This window comes from Trachemys scripta, chromosome 4 (assembly GCF_013100865.1).
Source record: "Trachemys scripta elegans isolate TJP31775 chromosome 4, CAS_Tse_1.0, whole genome shotgun sequence".
Lineage (NCBI taxonomy): Eukaryota > Metazoa > Chordata > Testudines > Emydidae > Trachemys > Trachemys scripta.
In genome coordinates this window covers 116,625,210-116,649,086 of record NC_048301.1, presented here as the reverse complement: position 1 = coordinate 116,649,086, position 23,877 = coordinate 116,625,210, and the positions used below count along the sequence as shown (strand labels likewise).

Sequence of the window (23,877 nt, the reverse complement as noted above, 5' to 3'; positions counted from 1 at the left end):
AGCTGTGCACTGGGTGCAACAGGCTTTCTGCTGGCATCCTGTGGGGGGAAGCACTGAAGCAAATTGGCTCCCTAGAGGAGAGCATCATAAAGAACTGCCCACCTCCACACATGCCACTCAAACTAACCCTGGCAAAATCCAATAGGCTCATAAGGTCAAGATGGATTCATACCGGTAATAAACTGTTAAATGCATGTCGGAGTCAGTTAAACTAATCAAGTCAAACCCAACAACCCTGAAAGCCGCTGCACTCCCAAGTCCTATGCCACCTAAGATGAGACTCCAGGGGCCGACTTTCTGCCTGGCTGCTAATTACTCTCCCTCCTGTGTTGCGCATGTGATGCTTTTACACACAAGATCCCTGCCCCAAGGAGTTCCATCTCTGGCGACCAATGGGCTTAGGAAGTGCTGGCCCCACTGCGGAAGATGCAGTGACCTCGCTGGCAATGAGAGAGACACTACAAGATTTAGAAATGGGGCTAGAGAAGAGGGAGGGTGCTTGGAATGTGGGAAGTGGAGAGGCTGTTCCAAGCATGGAGTGAAAGGAGGGGAGAAGCTGAGGTGACCCCGGGGAACGTAATGGGGTATAGATGCCCTTTGGAGCTCCTAGAGGCTTTGTGCACCCTTAGCTCATTCAGACCCTCTTCCGCAAAGCAAAACATGCAGCCCCCATGCAGCTGTCGGACTAGAGCGAAGGTTGGCAAGGGACCTGCCTCCTACTACTCTGACTGTGGCATAAAGGGTCAGCTGTGTTCTTACCCGGCGGAGCCTATTGTTCTAATGGAAGTGCCGACTCCTCAGGAGAAAAGAGCGAGACATAGGTGAGGCTTCCATGCTGGCTGGTTGGCTTCCAAAGGCACTGGAGAGCGGGAGGCAGCTTACCTTCCTTTGCTGTTGGCTGTGATTTTGATTTGGAAAGGGAGGCCTCGGGACGCCGAGGCTCTTGTTTGTATTTTACTTGTCTGGAATTAACTGCAGATGGAGTGAGTAACGCAGCCCAAGGAGGGAGCTTTGACAGGGGGAAAACCAGGGGAGTGAGAGACTAAAGCGGATGGGTACTGTGTGCTTCTGGTTTGCATTTTTTCAGTGTCCCGGCTTGCCCCTCAGGGTAGCAGTAACGGAGTAAGGCAGAGAGACCAAAGAGATGAGCAGAGAGCCAGGACATAGGACTGTTGTTATATGTAAGATAGACACACTCAGGCTTGGTCTACATTGAAATGTTATATTGGCATAGCTATGATGGTCAGTGGCATGCAAAAACCAATCCCTTACTGACAATAGCTGTGTTGGGAAAACCTCAAGTGTAGATGCAGCAATGTTGACAGAGACCAGGGCTTCCGCCAACGTTGCTAGCATTCAGAGAGGTGGTGTTCTCACCCCCACAGAAAAACTCCTTCTGTCCACTGCAGCTACACTACGGGGCTCTGTTGGCATAGCTACAGCAATATAGCGATGTTGGAATTGTTTCATTAGTGTAGACCCAGCCTCACAACAACTTACTGCTGTTTGTAATTGGCTGTCGTGGTTAGAAGAATGTAGGAGAACAGTCTCAAATGGCGCTTTCCCGAAAACTTTCGTAGCAGAAAGGGTCTGAGTGGAAGAGCCCTTTGACGCAAGTTCACGCCATGGTTAAGGCATTGGAGTGGGACTCAAAAGCTGGGTTCTGTTCCTGGCTCTGCCACAGACTAATCTAAATACCGAGTGCCGTTCTGTGCAGCCAGCTCTTTAAATGAACAGAAATAGAGAGAGAAAGAACGGGCTCCTTGGTTCATTCAAATTACCAGTCCTAGGAATCCGAGACTGGCAAAGTGGCAGTCCTGTGGTTTCAGTCTCCCAGAGAGTTCTCTGAAGCTGAATGCAAACCACGACATGACTAATAAAATATGACACTGCAACAAAATGTCGGGCCTGCAATTCATTAGCAAATTAAATTATGCAGATGTGGGCTTTTTTATGTTGGTGTGATAGGAGGGAAAAGCTGATAGGGAGAGGCACAAAACCGTCCTGCTCTCCTGATAATTAACAGCAAATAGCAGAGTCCCGCTAACTGCAAAGAGGTTGGCTGGGGTGGTGCAGACTGGCTCCTTCAGCTAACGTTCAAGAGGAAAGGAGATTAAGAGAGAATATGATTGAAGTTTGCAAAGATGCTGAAGGGGAGACATGGGGTGGATGGAGATGATCTCTTTGAACTAATGATAAACCCCAGAATTCAGGGATTCAGACTGCAAAATAAGGACACAGCAGCTGCAGAGAGAATTCTGGTGACTCTTCCTCTCCAAGGGTGGTGAGGTTGCGGAGATGCTCTGCTGCCAATGGCAAAAACATCTAAATGTAACTGGGTCCAGAAAGAGAATAGCAAATGAGTAGCAATGAATTAGCAGGGTAGGGTCAGGTCAGTACGAGGATGTGAAACTGCCAAGGAAGACTCAGCGTGCTGCAGGGAGGTCGTGTCGGTGATGGGGGAGAGAGGGGAGCGGGAGAGGGATGCAGTACTGTGCCAATCCCCCAGCCTCTTGTGAAGGGGTCTGATGTCTGTCAGATGAGACATTAAACCAACGTCATTGTGAGCCCTGTGATTTGTTTCCCACAACACACTTCTGAGAGTGCAGAGGTTAATCCCAGATTCCTAACCTAATTCAAGTGCGGACCATGTCCTGCCCTCCCTAAATTCCTTCTGCACTGGGGACAGGATGGTAGCTTGGCAGCTCTGTCAAAACTGACACAATCCACAAGCCTCTTAGCAATGCCTTTGTGCAATGTGCTCCCTCCATTAGAGAGAGCTAAGGAAGCTGAGGCTGGAGTGGTGGTGTGGGACTCGGTATTCATGGCTGCTCCAGCCCTATGGGTATGTTGGGAGCAGCATCCGGTAAGACCATCACCTGTAAAATAAATAAATGAAAAATACCACTCACTATGGTGGGGTGGAGCTGCGAGGTGTCAGGGAAGCGAGTGGGTAGCAATTATTTGTATGCTAACAGTTGCTAATCCTTCCCCACATGTGGGAACAGATTTTTGAAAGAGCTGAGCACCCAATGTACTGGGGTATTGTGACAGTCTGGCCCAATTATGGGTGCTAAGTTCTTTGGAAAATCTGATCCATATGGTATTTTTTTCATAGCAATTCTGGCTGTATTAGATTTTTGGCTAAAGCTGTAGCTCTCTTTCTAAAAGCATTAAGAACTTTTGCGCTCATTCTTCAGGGGGAGAAATGAAAATAAACGCTAGTATCCTTTGAGCTTCAAATTTGGGGGCGGAGGAGTGTGGGGGGGGAGAACTAGTATCTCAGGGAGTTGACCTCAGAGTCCAGTGGCTTGCGAGTGATGTGTCCACACTTCAGGAGTTTAAATTTAAGTTCAACAGAGGTGAAGATTTAAGGCTCTGTTCCCTCCCCAGCCCCCCCAAAAAATTGTTTCACCCTGGCCCAGCTTTAAATCTCCTAACGGCCCTGAGCCAAAGCCCATTGATGTCAATGGAAAGACTCCAATGGTCTGCAGTGGATTTTTAAATCAGGCCTTTTTAGATGAGAATCTCATGACTAGAGCTGGTCAGGAGTTCTCCCGCTAAACGTTGTTTCATCTGGAATTTTTCAACAAAATGGGTTTTTGTCAGATTGTTAAAATCCCACCTTTTGTGGGAAATGGTTGATTCTGATGACACTTTAATTGCAATGGTTTCTCGGGTCCAGGCTATAGGTGTAGAGAGAGATGCTGCAAATAGTCAAACCAAGAATAGTCAAGGACCTGCTCCGCCAGAACCTGGTGAGTGCCCGGACCTCTTGGCTGTTCTGGGATGTCTGTCTCTGGTTTTTCATGAAACATGTTGAAAGGTCCCAGTTGAGTCCCAGTGTGGGACAGGAACATTTCTAAAATGTTGAAAACATTCGCAAGATGGGAAAACCATTGCCTGCCCCGCTGAACTCCATGACCTTACCTCTCTTCCTCAGAGACCAGCAGTGGCTGATGGGGCTTGGAATCCAGGCAGAGAAGTGATAAGTATGTAGCACTCCCATTTATATTTTACCCTCCCTGGAATCACTACTTCACTTAATATTTAAACAGTCACATATCAAGACAGTTGTGTGGCCGTCACTAACCTTGCAGCATTTGAAGTGTGATTTGAAAGGCAGACGCAATCTGTTGTTTTACCATCCCTAGGACTTGACTTTAGATACAGTTTTACTTGGCTCATAAATCAAGCACTTAAATCAACTCCCAGTTGTGTTTTGTAACACCGTCACCATCCTCTGGATGTTTAAAAGGCTGCTGAAAAATTATTGAACTGATCTGAGTGCTGCTTTCTCACCTGCCAACTGGTAGCACAACATGCTAGAATGGTCATAGCCTGCAAGCAGAATCTCTCCCATTCCTCGCCATCTGGCGAGTGGACTCGGAATTAGTATTCTCACTGCTCCTACCACTGAGACCTTCCTGGCGCAAGTGAACCAAAAGGTAACTGACCCCGACTGCACAGAAGGGAGCCATGCTAAGCTCTTCTCATTTGGAAGCTGCTCTCTGCAGACCTTAGAAATGTCACTTTCTAAAGACGTGGGAGATGGGGAGGGGACTTAGTGCTGGATCTCAGGAAAGGAGACTAGAAACTAGTGGAGAGGCAGACTCATGTTTCATCAGCATTCCATGGTGGGTTTTCTGGCAGGAGTGATTTCTCTGAAACCAAATAGAAGCTGGAATAACTGTAATGAGACAGAAAAATGAAACACTGTCCCTCAGACCACTTCTACCACAATGTGTAAATTTGATATCCCGTCTGGAACGCATTAGCAAATGAGTCCCCGTCACTGTGTTTTGCTTAGTGCAGGAGCTGTGAGAAGAAAGGGGTGAGATTTACCAAACTCAGTTCAGACTGTGTGGAAACGGACTCTTTCTGTATGCAGTTTGTGCCTGAAATGCCAGAGGTGCCTAGGAAGCAGTCTGAGGGTGCCCTCTCCATGTTTTCTGTTTTCACAAATGTATGCAAGTGGAAAGATCTGCCCTGAATTAGTTTAGTTAACTAGGAGTCGGAAAAAACGGAGGCCCTGGGGACTGGCTACATACCAAGGGCTCATACTTTTCATCCTACAGAGTTGCCCTATGGTCCATGGTTCGTACATCTGCATGTCTCTGAAATCTGGAGAACCTCTGGTTGCTAGTGCACCATGCACTGGAACTCAAGGGGTTAACTACGCATTGAGCTATCCTGGACTTCAGACAGCAGGTCAGCTTAGAAATGAATAGACACTTGTTCCAGTTTTTCAATGGGTTCTGCTTCCAGCCCTTGGTGATGGATTCTGAAATGTCACCTGTGCTCTGTATGCAGTGTAGCTGTAGTTGTGTCATCCCAGGATTTTAGACACACACGGTGGGTGAGGTAATATCTTTTATTGGACCAGTTTCTGTTGGGGGGGAGAGAGAAGCTCTGTAAGAGATGTAGGGGAAGGATTCCAAGAAAACCTTCAAAATCAGCCAGAAGCTTATAAGAATCCCTCCCAACTCACTGAGGATGGCAGTAAAAGGGAGTGAGCTGATCTCCTCCTGACAAGGAAAGGTGTTTTCTAACCCCACTCAGATTTCATCTGCTGTGCTGCACCAAGTGATCTGAAGAGGCACTGGTATGCCTCTTGGTATGTCCGCGACTGGTGCCAGTCAAATCTCAAGCAGTTTGATTTAAATGAGCAGAAGTTTGTCCGAACAGTATCCAACTCTCTTGAGCTCTGCAAATTCCCACACACAGGGACAGGTTTTTATGTGAGATTTCTGTTCCCTTCCTGCTTCCAGTCAGGCTAGAAATACTCTCAAACTGTTGTTTCTTACAGTGTTTTGGCAAATCCAGGCAGGATGCAGAAGGGCGGAGGCAGCTGTGAAAATGGAAGAAGAGGGAGGTAGCACTCCCCCCATTAAAAAAAAAACCAGTTTTGCGTTTGGACCAAAGTTCTGAGTCAGCTCATAACTTGTTTTTGGTATGCTCCTGCTAACCCATTCCCCAGCACAGATTGGTGTTTCCAGTCTAATCATAGGTCTTTGTCTGTGATATCTTTGGAAAGTCTGGATCCTGGAGCAAACCTTCCTTTTCCCACCAGCCCTACCAGCTATTGTATCACCTGTACAGCCTGATCTGCAATGAGAGGGCATGGGAGTGGTGCATGCAGGGTTCTTGTATTTTCTTCTGATCCAGTTTGGCGATTCTTATATTCCCATGTACATGGCAGTCGAGTGCCAGTGGTGCTGTCTGCATCAGCCTGCAGGGGATGCTAGGGAAGAGAGAACATGGGACTCATGGATTCTCTAGCTGAATAGGTTGATGCTCCTCTGAGACATATTTGACTCTCTTTTTAAGCACTGTTGTCTTGGGAGGGGAATTATGGCACAGCAGCAAATTGTTACATATCATCAGACACACAAATTCTTACTGATGTTTTGCCATCAAACCAGGAGGCTCTGGTTGCAATCAATACTTTGTCTGCAATGCCTTCCTGTGTGAAAAATTCAACTTGGGATGGGTGGGGGAGGAGGAATTGGCTTAACTTCTGCAATGCAAACAAGCCTCCGTGCTTGCTCTCCTCAGGGGCTTCTCTTTAACTGGAGCCTTCAGGTTGAGAAATTACCATTGTATTTTTGTATAAACAAATATCCCAGCCTTTAATAAGAAGGCAGTCTCTAGCTGCTCGCTGCTGGTGTGTTTATAGAACTCCCATGTAATGAGCAGAAGGAGGGTGATGCTGAGAATGTTAGAGCCTTAAGCCCAAACATGGATCTCTCCAGGCAGAATCCCTGTTTTCACCCATTCATGCTGTTAACCTTTTGGCCTGCCTTCCAGAGAGAGTCCACTGACAGAAGAGGTAGAGTAAGAGTGAGAGGTTTGAAAACAGATCTGTTTAGGTCTCACATCCCAGAGCATGTAAACGAATATTTCTCAGAGGTTAGCTCAGGGTATGTAAGAGCAAAGCTGGAGCTGTTAACATGGACTTCACCTTCCTTTCTACAGAAAGTGGATTAGCTATTTTGTGGTCTTCTAGGCTTGGGGATCTGGTCTCAACATGGATATTAACCCAGACAAGGAGAGATGAGAATAACATTTTATTCCCAAACAAAAAACTTCAATACAAAGAGAGTGACGGTTGACAGTCTGTTTAAACAGCCCAGCTAATGCCTCCAAAAAATATTTCCTTTTCAAAAGTTCTGCTTCAGGGAAGCCCCAGACATTAAAGGGGTTGGAAATGGGGAGATGAAGGATACAGCCAGCTCGCCATTGTCATATAACCCTTCACCCTTCACTTGTGCCCCCCGCTGATCAGCCCAATATTAACCTGGCACCCTTTAAATTTTGCATGAATGAATACGATGGACAAAGTAACAAATCACGAAAAGGCTATAAAGGCTCATTTTTGATCTAAGGGATTCACTTCTCTTAAGCCAACATTTTCACACTTGGCTGCCTAAAGTTAGGCTCCTAAATCCATATCTCAGCCTCTGAATTGAATTGACCTGAGAAGTCTGAGCACCTGCAGCTCCCATTGGTTTCCGTGGGAGTTACAGATGCTCAGCAGTTTTCAGAATCGAGACACTTTTCTTGGGAGGTCTAAATACAGATTTAAGAGCTGAAATGTAGGCAGTGAGGTGTGAAAACACTGGCCCAAGTAATCTGATGATTTGCAGTTTAGGATACAGATGGAGCCAGGGGCGTGTCAAAATTACCAACCAATATCGCTCTAGGAATTATTCTGCCAGCAATCCTGCTAACCCTACAGGGATCTGATGAGAATCCCTTCTCCTGAGGAAACAAGTGGGGCAGCCGTTCCAGGGCTGTTGGGCCTATTACAATCATGAAACCATTTAGTGCCGGTTAGAAAAACAAGCCTACAAGGACAGTGGGGAGGGGATTGTCTCAGTGTTAAATTACTGAACCACACACACTGTATTTGCCTAACCAGCTAGACCTGAATTGCTGTTCAAACAGTGGTTTTCTGCCGCATGTTGGCAATCAGGGAGCTAATTACACTGGATTAGGGTTTTTCTCTTAATTACATGAAAAATTTAGCGGGGCTGATGTTCATGAGGCTGCAGGGGGATTAAGGCGGAAGCCTTGTGTTTATCTACAGGTCAATTATGGAAGTGAAAGCAGTAATGTGGTGTAGCTTTGTCCCGCCCATGGACCCTTGCCGGAACGTGTGCGGCGATGTTGATTCTGGGCCATGGGCAGGGGGAAGGATTAGCGCAGCTGGCTGGATGCAAGCTTACAGGCATGCAGGCATTTTAGGGCATGGGGAAAGAGAAGCCAGGTCTCTTCTAGGGAGGCTTCTCACAGGCCTGGTACAGAACTCTTCCCTCTCGTCTCACAGCGTGTGTTGTCCTCACAAAGCAAAGCCGTACCTGGAGAAACTATGGGTAAAAATGTATCCAGTTAAACTGTTCCCATTGTCCTCGCCAGTAACATTCCCACTGACTTCGGTGGGAGCAGAGTTAAACTAACGCTGAGCGCCAGGGAAAATCTCACTCTGCATCTTTACATGGTGAGAGGTTGTGTTCCCTGTTTTTCGGGTTGGTCCTAGGGGTGAATAGAGCACTGGACTGAGACACAGGAGACCTGGGTTCTATTCCTGGCTCTGCCACAGGCCTGCTGGGTGATCATGAGTAAGTCACGCCCCTTCCCGTGCCTCAGTTTCCCCATCTGTTAAATGGAGGTCACGATGAAAAGTTGTTAGGTGGTATTATTACTAGGTTATGACGCCTCTTAGTCTTGCATGACATGCGCCTCCTAACTTTTCTAGCCCGCTCTCCAGTTTGGAGAAGCCTAACACACCTACTGCACTTCAGTTTATTGCTTGTCTGTGAATTTTTTTCATACATTCATCATCAGGTAACCGGGGACCATATTGTTGATTCTTCTACTGTTTATATCCCTATAGTCATGTTAGATGCTGAGAAACTACAGTAGTGGCGGTGATGGTGGGGATCTAAGTGCTTAGACTGACAGAGATGTAAGTGTGCTGTTCTCACTCTAGGGCTGACCCAAAGCCGCTGAGGTCAACGGCGGGTGTTCCACAGATTTTAGTCGGCTTAGTATCGGTGCCTTTTTTTCCAGGAATCACACCCAGGGAAGGCTTGCACAGAGAGAAGCATCTCATGTTACCCCCTCAAGAGTCTATATCCGGGCTCATTCCAATTCCTGGCTGAGCCCACATTTGAGCTGGCACCTTTTGTGGCATTTGTTTCCTTTCCATCAGCTGCTCTCGAAAGAAGATGCTGGGGCTTCAGCTCTAAGGATTCTGGGGTGTGGCTGAGAGCCAAAACACTGTCTGCCTGAGTGACGGTGTGTGGCCATGGGCAAGTCAGGTAACCTCTTTGTGGTTTCGTTTTAAATGGAATGGAACAAAGCTCTGAACATCCCCAGTGCTCCCTAGTGCTAATGCTGGAGTTTGCCGATATCTGGATCCAGGATTTTGCTCCAGAACCATCAGGAACTCAGAGGCACTAGAAGGCCAAGTTACTTGAAGTTTGGGGTGCTGGTTGAGTGCGAAGTGTAATTCCTGGATAGCGATAATGGTGTCGTCCAAAGTGAAGCTTAGTCACCCTGGGTCACTGCCCCGGAGGTTACGAACAGAGTAGCAATCATGTTTAATCTCATTAGTCTTCCTGAACTTGAACCTGAATTCTGTCCCTGGGCATCAGAGACCTGGCCACAGGAGCAGAAGAGAGCCAGTCCACTAGCCCTATTCTTTGCACCCCCTTCCCACCCTGATTCTCATCCGTTTCATATAGGCCCAATTCTGTTTTGCCTCAGTCAACTGACTGCCCTGGGGGCAGGAATGGAAGGGTACAGCCACTGTGTAAACTCAGTTCCACGGTCCATCAAGGGGACTCTAGTCTGGAATCTTGGTCACGCTGTGTGTTGCATGCACAGACTATCCAGTGCTATTTGATCTGCCTTACTCGGTGACGAGCACTAAAGCTGGGAAAGGGTTTAATACTGTACCTGTGGGGCTCATAGAGGCGGGAACAAACTTTAACTCCCTGCAGCAGACTAAGACGCAGATACTGGAGAGAGAGACTGTTCACAGCTGTGATCTCCCCCAATTCGGAGTTTCAAGAGAAGCTCACTGGGCCAGGGACTCTTCCTCTGGGTTTGCCCAGAAACGAGCATGAACTTGACTGGGGCCGCCAGTCACTGACAGCTGGGGGATTCAGTTGCTGTGACTGCACTTAAGAACACAGGATATGAACTGGTCCAATCAATGGGAGCTGAATCTCTCTTCATACTTCAGAGCTTTCCCACCAGGAAGCTTTAACTCTTCCAGGATTGGGTCCGAAATAAACAAACTTCCTGTGAGGAGCGTTACAGCCCAAGTGCTCATTGTGTGTGTCAGTTCTCAATTCGGCCTGTCCTGGTTAACTCAGACTTGGTCTGGATCCCAGATGTCTACTTATGAGCAGGAGCAACCTTGGCACATCTTGTGTCCCCTGTTGGGTTGTTAAATAAAGATGAGCTGAGCTCCAGCATACATCTCTGCACAGGGGATGGGGAGAGACAGCAGGGAGCTTGGTTACTTGAGTGCTGACACATACTGCCAGAGCTCTGCGCTGCTGGGTTGCACCACTCCTGCCCTGGACTCTCTGGAGACCAGTGTGGCGGTGATTGCATCTTGTCCTTCAAGGACCTCACTTAACACAACTTCAGTAAAACTCAAGATCAATAGAAGCAGCTTTGCCACCCACAGACTGTCTCTGGGGTTTCTGACTTTTGCTTTCTGTGGATCTACTTCATCCAGAGAGAGAGAGAGAGAGAGATCCTGTCATGAACACACACAACTCTGTTAGCTTCCGGGTTACTTGCAGCTCTGAGTGGATTTAGCCTGTGTGACAGCAGCCATCTTAGCCAACACATGGGATTGAAGTGGCGACCTCCAAAAGCTGGAGGCATAACGTTCTACAGCGTGAGCTGAACGGCCGGGCTCTGTAACAGACTAACATTGTGTGGCCCAGCAGAGGTTAGAACTATTGATTCTCCCACCACAGCTCGGTGTTTCTCTCTCATATGCAGGGCAGGCCTGCTACGTCACCTGATCTGTATTGCCAACTACTGGCATTCAAAAACCACGAGTCACCCCTCAATATATGATAAGCCAATTTCATTAGAGAGAGAGGGTTTAATTATTCGCCTTTAGGGCTTTGAACCTTAGGGGTCACATTTTCAAGCTGTTCTCTGGAATTATGACAGTTAGAAACTTCCTTTGTATTTTTCCAAAGAAGAGATTCTCTCTGAATAGCATGACTCCTGGAGCTGGGACTTTAAGAAAAAGATCCAAATATTGTGACCACTAGAATTGACAGCACTGCCCGATCCATCATTATGCCCTGGGGCCTCATGCAGTAGTGTGCCCTGCAGTGTATTCTCCAGGATGTGGTCCATTGTCCTTTAAAAGTCTGCATTCTAGAAGCTCCAGTTCAAGAAGAAGGGGAAGCGTATTCCCCCAGGAACTTTTTCTGACTTCTGGCTCAGTAGCTAGGAGTGCTGGCATGTGAGAAACAGAGGGACTTTGCTAATCATGTGACAGTCTAGGACAGTCATTTGGCTCTTCCTCTGGGAGGGATTGCCAGCTGCTACTGGCTCCAACTTAACCTAACATTAAATAGCCTTGTGAGTGGCTTTTTATTCCATGTTACATGGTCACCCAAGACCAGCAGACCATCCCCTCAGCTGTGAAATTTATTGCCATAAGACTGTATGTAGGGAGAGAGATCTTGACACCAAGTATCAGATTGTTCAGCTGCGGGCACAGGTGAGGTGTGAATGGATAACAGGGATAGGGCTCTATTTTGGGATTTTCCAGTGAAGAACCACAAATGGGATGTGACCATCTGTTTTAAGCATGACATCTGATCTCCCTACATATCCATAGCCATGAATAATACCAACTCTTTGCTCCCCTATTGCACCTTCCATCGAGGAATCAAAAGGCACTTTATAAAGGTTAAGCACTACAGCCCCTCTTTCCCCTGTAAAGCAGGTTGAAAGCGTTAATCTCTGCTGGATCTTGGGTAAGTAATCTCCCCGTGCCTCAGTTTTTCCATATGTAAAACCGGGATAATGATACCAATAATCCTTTGTAAAGTGCTTTGAGATCAAGTGATGAAAAGTGTTCTCTCAGAGCTGGGTATTATGGTTTTTGAGGTGACTCTGGAACAAATCCCTTATTGGCAGTTCAGTGTGTAATGCAGAATCTGCATTACAGCAAGTGCCCTACGCCCCTAAAATTCCCCCAGCAAGATCACGTTGTGGCATGTTAACAAGCAGAGCAGGGATTGTGGTGGGGGAGGCGTTGGCTGTCAGTCCTGCATGCAAATGCTGACCTAGCAAAAATGAGTATCTTGGTGTACATACCCTTCATCAAAAGAAACGGGGGTGGGGGAGGCAGGTAGTTAGTTGAGGTGCATAGGAAAAGGCTTTATGCTGGGTCTCCGAAGCAAAGTTTATGAAGCATCGATCTTAATTGCTTGTGATCTCAGTTCCATTCCCAGTAAATGGGCCTCTATATGGCAAAAGCCATCACTAGAGTTGGTGCCTGGGCCCCTTGTCAGCAGTCTCAGCAGCGAGGCCAAGGATTGAATGGGCCCTGGTATCTGACTGACTGACTGACTTCCCTCTCTCACCCTAGAGGAGACCCCTTCCAGTGAGGACTGAGTCACATTGGCATGGTAGTGAAAGGTGAGGCTGGCCCTCTCCTGGACACACACTGGGTGCCAGTCCACACATTTTTTTTCTTTTAAACAAAGCGTTTAAAAAGCTTGAACTGTAGAGCTCTGTCCTGCCCCTGGCATCCCTGGCTGTGTGTCCCATGGAAATCATCTCCTTTCCATGATGCATTGCAATACCACCAGCTACGAAGGCATCTGATCTGACCCCCTCTCCCTTGCCAACTCTTCCTGTACCTGCAGTTCTTCCGGGCAGCTGGCAGAACCTAATCGCTGTTGGGGAATGTGTGTGTCTGTGTGTGCTGTGTTCATTGTATCTGCCTCTTCTGGTGCCTGTCTGTCAGCCGTGATTATTTCATTCAGTTACTCTGAACTTGGAATGCACCTGAACAGTAACCCTTGTACCTAGGCTCAGCCCATGGCTTCCAAAACCAACCAAACAAAAAAAGAAATCCACCTGCACGACCCAAAACATTTTCATCTTTAATTGCAAGTTGTGGGCATCAAGCAGAATGAGGCGTGATGGCTCCTGTTTGTCCTTGGAGAGTTCATGAGTTCCAAGTGGATGCCTGCCAACTGACGTCCGAGTGAGCGGGCCTGGTACAGGCAATTTAAAATGGGTGGCCATTTTGGAAACTTGGCAAGAGTGAGGCATGTGATCACTTACAGCTTGTCTCCATTTGAGCAGAAGGCATTCCCTAACTACTTCACCAAAGGAATTCCAAATGTATGGAGGCGATTTCGTTCACAGGTCTTCAGGGTAGCTCCTCCTTTTGTGCTGGCCTATATTGTTTACACCTGGGGGAACGAAGAATTTGAGCGACTGAAAAGGAAGAACGCTGCTGACTTTGAAAATGATGAGTAATACAGCTAATAGGGAGATCTTAGTGTATTAATGTCAGAGTCCCTTCCTTGTTTCTAAACTTGTTCACATACACACAAAAGGATATTTATTGTAGCAGGCTGCGAAAGCTTGTTCAATAAATCTTAGTTCCTTAAAAAAAAAAAAAAAAAAAAAAAAAAACTCCCAGCAGCCTTGAGGCAAAGGCAAAGGGGAGAAGGGGGGGGGGGGGGGAAAAAAGGAAACAAGTCAGCATGTGACCCAGGCGTTCGGCACGTCCGGGGCGAGAGAGTTGCATGGAGAGCTGTGTCAGTCCATTCTCACCAAGAATTTGCTAGGCAAATGTCGGGGCTCACATTGCACGGGAACAGCCTTTGTTTAGCATCTGTTCGTGAGGCAATGCCAGCATGTGCGGCACAGACAGGACACAGGGTGTTGAAAAGAAATAGCTTGTGCTGTGGCAGCCACATCCTCCTCTTAGCGTAGCTGTATTTTCATTTACACGTCAACTCCGAGTGGAAGGAGTCAGGTAAGGGCATCACTAAGCACGAGCCGCAGAGATGGGTCAAGGAAAGAGCAAAGGAGGCGAGGAAAGAGCATTACAGAAAGGGTCAGCATGGGGTGCCTGATGCTATAAGAACACCTACCCGATTCCCTTCTCTCTGAGACCAGTTCTTAGTCTGTTTGATGGCTTCCCTTGCTCAGTGCCAAAATGTAAAACTTGCGTGCAGCCAAGTGCTGTTCACTTAATGATTCCTATTCCCCAGAGAAGCGCAGAGCCATCTCTTTAAAAGTAATAATAGAAGGTGGAGGGGGAAAAAGGCGCTTAATGTTTAACAAGAGAAAAAAGGAAGTCAATGCACCTTCGGGGTCTCTATTAAGGAACAAATTTGGGGCGGGTTGGTTTTTAATGTTCAGCAGACATGCCCTGAGCTGTCGCCGCTCTGTGAATAATATCCTGGATGCTCTCAAGTGGTTGCATGTTCAATGGGTAACTCATAAGGGACTTCGATCCTGGTGGAAGATGTCAGATTGACGGCCCTGGAGCCCAAGTCCCGTACCTGCAGAAATTGTGCCAGGCAGGCAGCACCTGGGTAATGTTCCCTCCTCACAATGAGTGCTCCAAAGGGACTTTGGAGGGGAGGAGAGGGTTGTTATAGGAACTGAGGAGCCATGCCCACCTCTCCCCCTGACTATGGGCCTGGTCTAAAGTCCATTGAAAGACTTGCATTGATTTTGCTGGGTTTATCAGGCCCTAAGTTGTACAGGTCTATGAGGACTTCTCTGGACAGGTGAAAGGGGAATTTGGATTGGCCTTTCTGCTAAGCTTGTCAGCAAAATGGGGACATGGCATGCAGCTGGTCAGATCTCATATTAACCCTTTGTTGCCCTGAATAAGTGCCAGACATGGGGAAAGAGGTGGCAGCAAAAAGCGTTTGTGTGGAGGGCTGGCGGAAAACTTCTGACTCTTGAAATTTCTTTGAAAATTTTCATTGATACTCTTGCAATTAAAAAAACAAAGGAAGGGAGAGAACAATTTCCCCTCCATTGTTTGGCCTACTCTGCTTCTGTCTGAGATGATGCACCTCACGGGGTCATATCAAGGGCTGGTTAAAAATTTCTAAATTTTGAGTTTAATGGAATTTTTCATTGAAAATTCAGTTTTCTGTTTAGAAAACCAAAAAAGTTAAAGGAAATCTTGGTGAAAAGTTTGTTTTCTCAGGCAGCTTTAGTTGTGACCCTTCCATTTCTTCATGTGTTAAGGGCAGAATTGTTTATGCAATTTCTTTATCAACCCAGTCCAGCCCAAATGTGGGTCCTAGGGCTTTACAGAGACCCAGAAGAAGTGGCGCCCACATATTATTCATGCAGGAAACATAAAAAACGTTGGGGGTGTGAAAAGTGCCTGGAGGGAAAAGAGCTGTCTCCATACCCTCAGTGATTAACTATTGGAACAAACTACCAAGGGAAGGGATGGATTCTCCACCTCTTGATGTCTCCAAATCAAGACTGTGTGCCTGTCTGAAAGGTGCTTTAGCCAAACAGGTTATTGGGCTCAACATAACCGAGTCAAATCCTATGGCCTGTGTTATGCAGGAGGTCAGACTAGATGATCTAAAACTTCCTTCTGGTCTTAAAATCTATGACTCAGTTCCCCAATTCTTTATTTCTAAAGTAAATCCTTTTTAACAACAGAAGGGTATGTCAGATTTGTGTGGAACGTAGATAACCTGGAGTCTGCAATGAGTGAAATCCTTCAAAATGCGGAGGGTCTGTGGAGAGACGAGTCTGGAGGAAAGAGAGATGTATCCATAGAACTGGCATTCCTTCCACACGAAGGGATGATAAGCAAGAACTTTGTAGGAATCATGTGCTTTGCCCGTTGAGGCCATCTCCAGTGCCCAGACTCCAAAGCCAGATGATTTAAAGTAGAACACAATACAGCCCTAACCTAACCACCCCATCTGTCCAAATTTGATTCTAATGAATCCATCCCCGGAAGAATAGTACTTAATTAATTAGGAGCTCATTTGCATGAGGTGACACATTATTAAAGTTCCTCTCCTGCGAGTAGGGATGTGACAAGGTGCGAGCTGACAGCTTTTCAAATAAAAAATCTTTTAAAGGAACGATCTTCCGAACTGCCAGCTTTGTTCTCAACAAGCCTCTCACGCAGTAATAAATTAAAGGTGCTGGGGCTGCTGATTAGTCTCTGTGTGGTGCCTCCTTACATCCCTCCCTGTTTTATCTTGGAAGATCTTCCCTCCAGAAGAAGGGGTGGGGTGGGGGAGATGGGAGGAAGAGAATGGAAATGAGGGAAGACGTAAGGGAGAGAGGGATGCCTAAGCTGCACTATTCTATCTCTCTTAAGATTTTCTGCTGGCACCTGTTGCCATGGTGTCTGAGTTGTAGTTTGAACCCAGTAAAGAGCTTTATCCAAATCCTATTGACGTCAGTGATAAAACTTCCAAACTTGGGCGCATGAGTCTCCTGCAGAAAGGCCATGCAATCTTTAATGGCCCCCAGATGGTCAGCATCTTGATTTAATGACCATCAGAAAGCCTGCACCTCCAGCTGCACGACACCCTCTAGCATCACCCTGGGCCATGGCGATGTTCAGTCAGGATGTGGGCGGGCGGGCGGGCGGGGGGGGGGGGGGAAGCAGTACCTAGCCAATGAACGGCACCACCTACATGCTCCTACCTGAATACTGACCTAACCTGGTGGTTAGGGCACTAGCCTGGGATGTGGGAGTCCTAGGTTCACTTCCCTGCTCTGCCACAGACTTCCACTGTGTCCGTGGGCAAGTCTGCTAGGCCTGATCCACAATCAAAAAGTCTACCAGCATGTTGGGGGGGGGAGAGGGGGGCGAGGTGTTTACATTTTTTTCCCCACCGACATAGTTATGCCAGTAAAAGCCTTAGAGTAGATGCAATTCTATTGGTATAAGATGCTTAATACTAGTAGAGCTTATTTCACGTAGCCAAACCAGAAAAAGCTACGTGGGCATAAGCACTTGTATACCAGTATAACTGTGTCTACACTGGGGAGGGTGGCTGCTTTAATTATGCCGGCACAGTTAAAACAGCAAAACTTTTAAGTGCAGACAAGGTCTTAGGGTATGTCTGCACTGGAAACTTCAAAGCGCTGCCGCGGCAACACTCCCACGGCAGCGCTTTGAAGTGCGAGTGTGGTCGCGCGCGAGCACTGGGAGAGAGTTCTCCCAGCGCTACTGGTAATCCACCTCCACAAGGGGATTGACTCCCAGTGCTCAGACTGTCTACATTGGTGCTTTAAAGTGCTCAGACTTGCTGCGCTCAGGGGGGGTGATTTTTCACACCCATGAGCCAGCAAGTTAGAGCGCTATAAAATGTAAGTGTATAAAGCCCTTAGTCTCTCTGCACCTCTGTTCCCAGTCTGTACAACAGGGACAACAACACTGCCTGACCTCACAGCAGTGTTGTGAGGGTAAATATAGTGAGGTGCTGTGGTATGACTGGGAGACAGGGGGAATGATGGGGGAGGAGAGAGAGAGATGCCCTGCTTACCAGGTGAGATCTGTCTGGATCACAGCATCCAGTGGGGCACTGTCCTCAGAGTTTTAGTGCCTAACTCAGAAGCAGGGAGACAAACGAGCCATCTGTTGGGGGCTTTGCAGAGTGTGGGAGGACTGTTGTTGGAAAAGAGAGAGCCCAGCCCCACCTGCCCTTTATACATGTAGATGCTGGAAGGAACTACAAAGGAAACCATGAAAGAAAGAAATCTCTAAAAGGTCTTTAAAATATTTAAAGAGAAGAAAAACCGTCCTTTTTGTTGCTTTAATTATGCAGAACTTTCAGTGAACGGCTTGAATTTTTCCCCCTCAAATTTTGCTGAACTGGAAAAGTTTGCTCTCTGGCTAGTGTGATGTATTCTCCCGTGTCATGGAGCACCTAGCACTGCAGCGCAATTGCCTTTCACTTGCTTTGGCTTTGTCATCAAAGCTTCTTCTCTCTGCTTTTCCTTTGTGTTTCACTCACCAGCTCAGTGCTGCAGCTGCTGCCATAAAGAGCAGCCCGGGGGGACTGATGAGTACTTTTTATTTTAGGATGCTTAAGTATAGCTCCTGGGATGGTGTGAGATGAGTTTCTTGCTCTCAGCTTAGCCAAAGCATCTGAGTTGTCCATTAGTCAGAACTGTTTTTTGAGATAATGGAAGTCTGAGTTTATTTAAAGGGTTGGAAAAGGCTGTTCTGTTTCTGGCCTATAGCTCTTTGTATAGGCTCTGGTCTAGATTCAGAAATAGTTTTTTTAACTGGTCCTTTTTTGTAAAAATAAGTTACCAGCAACATGCCCAATAAACATCACCACTGATCATCCACAGCCCTACAATAACTTAACAGTATACACAGTGCCAGCACTTATAAATAATTCTCCATTTGCAAATCAGATTTCACAACTCCAGTATTCACAAGCAACCCTGCAATAACAAACCAGTATGCCCAGCCCCACTGCTCACAAGCAAGATCTCTTCCACATGCCCCAGCTGCACTCAGGAGAGATGTTACAATAGCACATCAGTGTGTGAAAGAAGGTGGGTGCAATAATAGCTTTTATGGGACCAACTTCTGGTGGTGAGACAGACAAGCTTTCGAGCCACACACAGGTGTGGAAAGGTACTTCGAGCACCGCTGCTAAAAGCAAGGTGGAGCAGATTGTTTAGCACATCTCACCCACCTTGTCTCTCTAATTCTGGGACCGACACAGTTACAAGTATTCTACAAATACCAGTGTGTGCTCATGCATGCAGGACAGGGGTGGTGAAGCATTTGCTCAGGGAATTGGTTCCACTTCCCTACCTCTTTCAAACCTGCAAATAAGAGAGGCTGAATTGACTGACCCCTTTTCTGCAGTAGGATATCTGAGCCTCTTTGAAGCAGCCTCATAGGCGCACTCGCAAAGCGGTAGATTGAGCGTCGGCGTTACAACTAACTGTCATTTGCCAGGGGTTATGTGGGCTTCTGCTGAAACAGAAGAGATCTGTGCTTCTCTTGGCATGACATCTGACTGTCTGCAGTGCCAGTTTCAGGAGGGAGAGTTTGACTCGTTCTCCGTCCTTGCCCAAAATGCCCTTGGATGTACTTGGCGTGTACAATGGGAAGGGATTTAAAGCAGTCAAGTCTCTCTCCATTTTTATGCACTCTGTGCTAATTGCATTCCCCCTGTGCTGGACAAAAGGCATATGGAGCATGCTTAGAAAACAAGTGGGAAAAGCAATAGTTTTAAATGGGAACCTCACAGTCAAATGCAGATTGTTCAACCCCCTGGTGCTGAAATGGCTGCGAGTGAGAGTTAATTTGGGTGCATTTGCTTGGTTGGTATTTCTGTGTTTGGTGGCACTTGCTGGTGCAATTGCTCCAAATAATAGAAATGAAGTCCTGCCCTGCCCACTTGCTCAGTGCCTCCTATTTCTGCCCCAGTTCAGCACAATGGTGGGAAGGAGAGGTGGCAGCAGAGGGAGGCAGTTCCAGTTTTCTGTGCTTCTCTCCAATTATCGCAGCAGTTCTGGACAGACTGAGAGACTTTCTCCAGGGAACTCCATGTCCCTGGGTTGTGACTTTAATCGTTTAGCTAACGCTGCCAGAGCTATGGGGTTGGGAAGTGTGTGTGTGTGTGTGAGTGAGAGAGAAAGAGAGAGATTTGACATTAGTATTGAAGTCACAAAAGCCTGGGATCTATAAATAATTTGGGTCATGGAGGCTTGTAAAAATAAACTCAGGCTTGATCTCAGATCTCTTCCTCCTGCTCTTAGCACCCAGTGTACAGCTACAGACACAGCAACTCACTAACTTACTCTCCAACTTATTCTGATCTGCTTCATGGCTGTCTTACTCCCCTACCCACCTCCCTCTGTCTTTTAAAGATATACATGCACATGCACATTCATACAAACAAATGTCCCCAGGAGCGGGATTCCCCAGAAATAAGGATTGCATGAGAGTAGAGAGGAACCTCAATTCTGTCTGCAAGGAAATCCGGCATCCTAATGAAACGGGTAGTGGAAGTTCATCTACACATGCCTAGAACATCTCATAAATAGGGGAGAGGATAGCATAGGAAAATGTTTGGGGTTGGAAAATCCAAACAGTCAGACTCTCCTGGCTTCACGCTGGCTTGTTGCTTAGTTTGCCTTGTGCCCAGCAGCGTGAAGGAAGAAGAGCTGATCTGTCAGGCTGGATTTGCAGCCCAAACTCAACCATCTCTGCTTGGCGGCATGTTTGACTCAAAGCTTTCATGTCAATTGCTGCTGTTGTTTCAGACTGCCAGGGTAAAGCAAGCACCCTGACAAATGCTGTCGCTGTACGCTTGTGTTGGATAGCCATGGCCAGCATGAATGGGGCAGGAAGCAAGTAAAGCCTCAGCAGCCTTTGTGGTGCTTTTGGTCAGGATAGTTATGACTCATCATATCAAAGGGCCCCTGGACCTACCAGCTGCATCTGTTTTGTCTTGAGAGGAGTGGCATCATCCGGATGAACCATCGCCACTGGCATGGAGCTGAAGACTCTGCGGTTTCTGCAGATGATGAAGGATCTGATTAAGGCACAGGACTGGGAGTCAGGACATCTGGGTTCTGTTCTCAGCTGACCCAATCGCTTGCTATGTAAAACGAGCAGTAAAATTAATTTGGTGACCTTAGTAAGTCACTTCCCTTCCCCGTGCCTCCGTTTCCTCATCAGCAAAATGGGAATAACACCTCCTTAACCACAGAGCTGTTCAGTTTGTGTCTGTGACGTGCTCGGGCATTACCGTGATGCATACCGTAGCACGATGGGATTATTGCAGCAGTACAGACCCCATTCTCAATATTTGATTTCATTTTGAAGGGGAGTGAGTGTGTCTGGCACTGAGCCTGAGAGCCACTACAGGTTTTCATTCCTGGCTCTGCAATTGTCCGATTGGAACTTACATGCACCACAAAGGTTCTGCCACTGATGTGGACACTGAGAGAGACGTAGCCCCTTTGTCCCACAGCTGAATGCTCTGCCGCTCTTGTGTTGGGAGCCTTGCTACTCTGCGTTAGCCCTACCTACGGACCTCCCTATGGTACTTGTTACAAGAGTGTTTTATGTCTACGTCTCTGTGTAAATATAACTAATTGATACGTTGCTAGTAGCTGGGGCTCAAAAACACGTAGCATAGTTGCTGGGTTTTGTAGGACCAGTGTAACCACTTGGGTGCTGCAAATGGCTTCATTTTTTGCATGGGGCTCTTAACAGTACAGACTCATCTTCCCAGATGATCCCCTAGAGGTTCAAAAAGGGAAACATGCAGGGAATTGGCTGATGTATTTAATCTCTAGCGCGACAAGGTGGCTCTGCAGTTTATGGATTTTCTCGTGCTTTGGAGAGGGGACCTTTGCTGCTCATTTTGCTCTTCAGGGGCTCGCTCTCTACCAGCCATTAAGCACGGCAAATTGGTGACCTTTAGAAATGAACCCCATATTGATGCCTACCCAGTAACATCTGCAGGGGGAGAAATGGAGAAGACACCACCAAGAATGACTCTATTCCACCATAATTTAGGGCTAAATAGAGAAAATATGACAGGAGCGAAAGAGACTGGAATATGAGGGGGCCTCCAGGTAATGGAGGTAATTGGATACGCTGATTTGAATTGAATGTGCATGTAACAGGTTGTCATTAATTTCCTCGCGGACATCTCTATGATTTAAAGGAAAGATACTTAATAGGATTACTATTTCACTTTAATTTCAAGAGGGAAACTTCCCATGCATGGGACTGGATATTTAATCACACCACTATTGTTCCTTCCTATGTCCGAACAAAGGGTTCAATAGGGGAATTAAGGCCCAAATTCTTTAGGGTTGGGTTTTGCCCCATTTATAATCTCAGTCCAATAATGACTAGGGTATAAATGGAGAGGAATATCACCTAGCAGTTCAAGTGGGCACCTAAGAGTTGGGATTCTAGGGTTGTATTTGCAGCTCCGCCACTGATTCGTCATATGACTCTGTCCAAGTCACTTGACCTTATTATGCCTCATTATAGTCCCCTGTAAAAAGGTACTAACCTAGCTCACAGCAATGTTGGGGGGATTAATTGATTGATGGAGATTTGCCACTGACATCAGTGACAGCTGAGTCAGGTTTTGTGTCCACAGGATAATTCTGAATTGGGTCCAAAGAGCAGCTGGAGTATTTTATGAAGCAACTTGTAATCTCCATGGGCCTTGCTTCCCTGTGAGTGGTATGGGCAGCTGTGGGTTTCATTGTACAGATTGAGGTTGAACGGTGCAGATTTAGCCACTGTATTGGGGTGCCAGAATTGCCAATACTTCAGAATGCTGCATTTAATGTCTCAGTGGGCATTGTAAAGGCAGATGATATGGGAGCACTGATAATATGCAACCCCAGCGGGGTTACCTTTAAATAGGAAAATGGGATTGAAAAAAAGCGAGTTAACTGGAGGGCAAAAATACTCTATCACCATGTGCATCTAACCTCCTTTTTAAGCTTGATATGATTGCAGAACTGCCCAGTTTAATTAAATTGGATTAGCAAATGTGAATAGCCTCTGCAGAGAGTGTTTGAAAGAGCCACACACAGGAAGACTCAGGCTGATGTTTGTTTATCTCAGCCTGTCTTTGGGGAGTGCTTGCATTGCTGAACCCCTTGTTTGCAGAATCCTTGTTCAGCGCCAGAACTAGGCAGGGGAAAGTCCACAGAATTGTAGAGAATGTGGGGTGGGAAAGGTATGATAGGATTGTAGGCCTTTGCTTGCTCCAGCCAGAATCATGTTGTTCTCCATGGTGGATATTCCCATCACCAAAGCAAGGTGTCAGGAGAGCTGCCTCATTCACCTCTACCCCGATATAACACGAATTCGGATATAACGCGGTAAAGCAGTGCTCCGGGAGGGCGGGGCTGCGCACTCCGGCGGATCAAAGCAAGTTCGATATAACGTGGTTTCACCTATAACGCTGTCAGATTTTTTGGCTCTATAACAAGGACAGCGTTATATCGAGGTAGAGGTGTACAGCTGAAAGTACAGAATAAGTTGTCATATTAATTCTGCAAGGACAGGCATCAGGAGCAGACGGTGTCTCTGTGCTGCTTTGTTTTTCATTTCCAGTAATAGATGCAGTGACACACTGGTGTAGAGTTCCACAGCCTCTAAAACCTCACCAGGGGTACCCATTTTACAGAAACTTAACGCTATTCAATGGCATTCACCCTGCAAGGCTAGAAACCCCAGCAGGAAAGGCTCCAGGGCTGCTGGCGCTTTTTGCTTTGCCACTGTTATGTGCAAATAGCAGAGGAGCAACTGATACGCCCAGTGCCCCTCGCTTCCTTACCTGGAGAGTCATTTCAGCAGCATATCTTTTGTGCACATGCAGAGTCTCTCCAGGGCATGTCACACCTACGTAGGTAGCTAACAATACAGATGCCTTTGAGTCCATTTCCTCTCGTGTGCCTGTGCACGAGGAAAAGTAGCTGCAACTCTTGAAAAGTTAACGTCAACTGGCCTTGCGTTGCTCTTAGGATCTGAGGCAGGAAGTCAGTCCTCGTGGACAAAGACTGATGCTGCTGGTTTTTTGGCACTGAGCGCTTAACCAGGAGATTCATTGAAAAACTCATAATGAAAAGAGACAGGTAATTTTAATAATGGAAAGTTCCCACAAAGAATGTTAATGCCCTTTAATGGGAGCCCGCTGGGAGGAACTGGAAGGAGATCCAACTGCATCTTAGCTTTGGTACAGTAATCATTGTAACGCCAGGCAAAATACATAGCGGAAGCATTGATACAATAGGCAAATAGGAGCTTCATGTCATATTAGAGCCTTGAATGGATCA

General features: G+C 46.9%; 2 protein-coding genes across 2 annotated transcripts in view; both read left to right on the top strand.

Annotated features, from left to right (window-relative positions):
* Positions 1-23,877, top strand: part of PLXNA2 (plexin A2) — a gene marked incomplete in the record, with an annotated part of 325,301 nt that overhangs the window by 120,364 nt on the left and 181,060 nt on the right.
* LOC117877441 (cytochrome b-c1 complex subunit 8-like) lies at positions 13,264-13,679 on the top strand. Its single transcript, XM_034770558.1, has one exon. It carries the CDS (start codon positions 13,300-13,302, stop codon positions 13,546-13,548), a length of 249 nt encoding a protein of 82 aa, XP_034626449.1. The 5' UTR covers positions 13,264-13,299; the 3' UTR covers positions 13,549-13,679.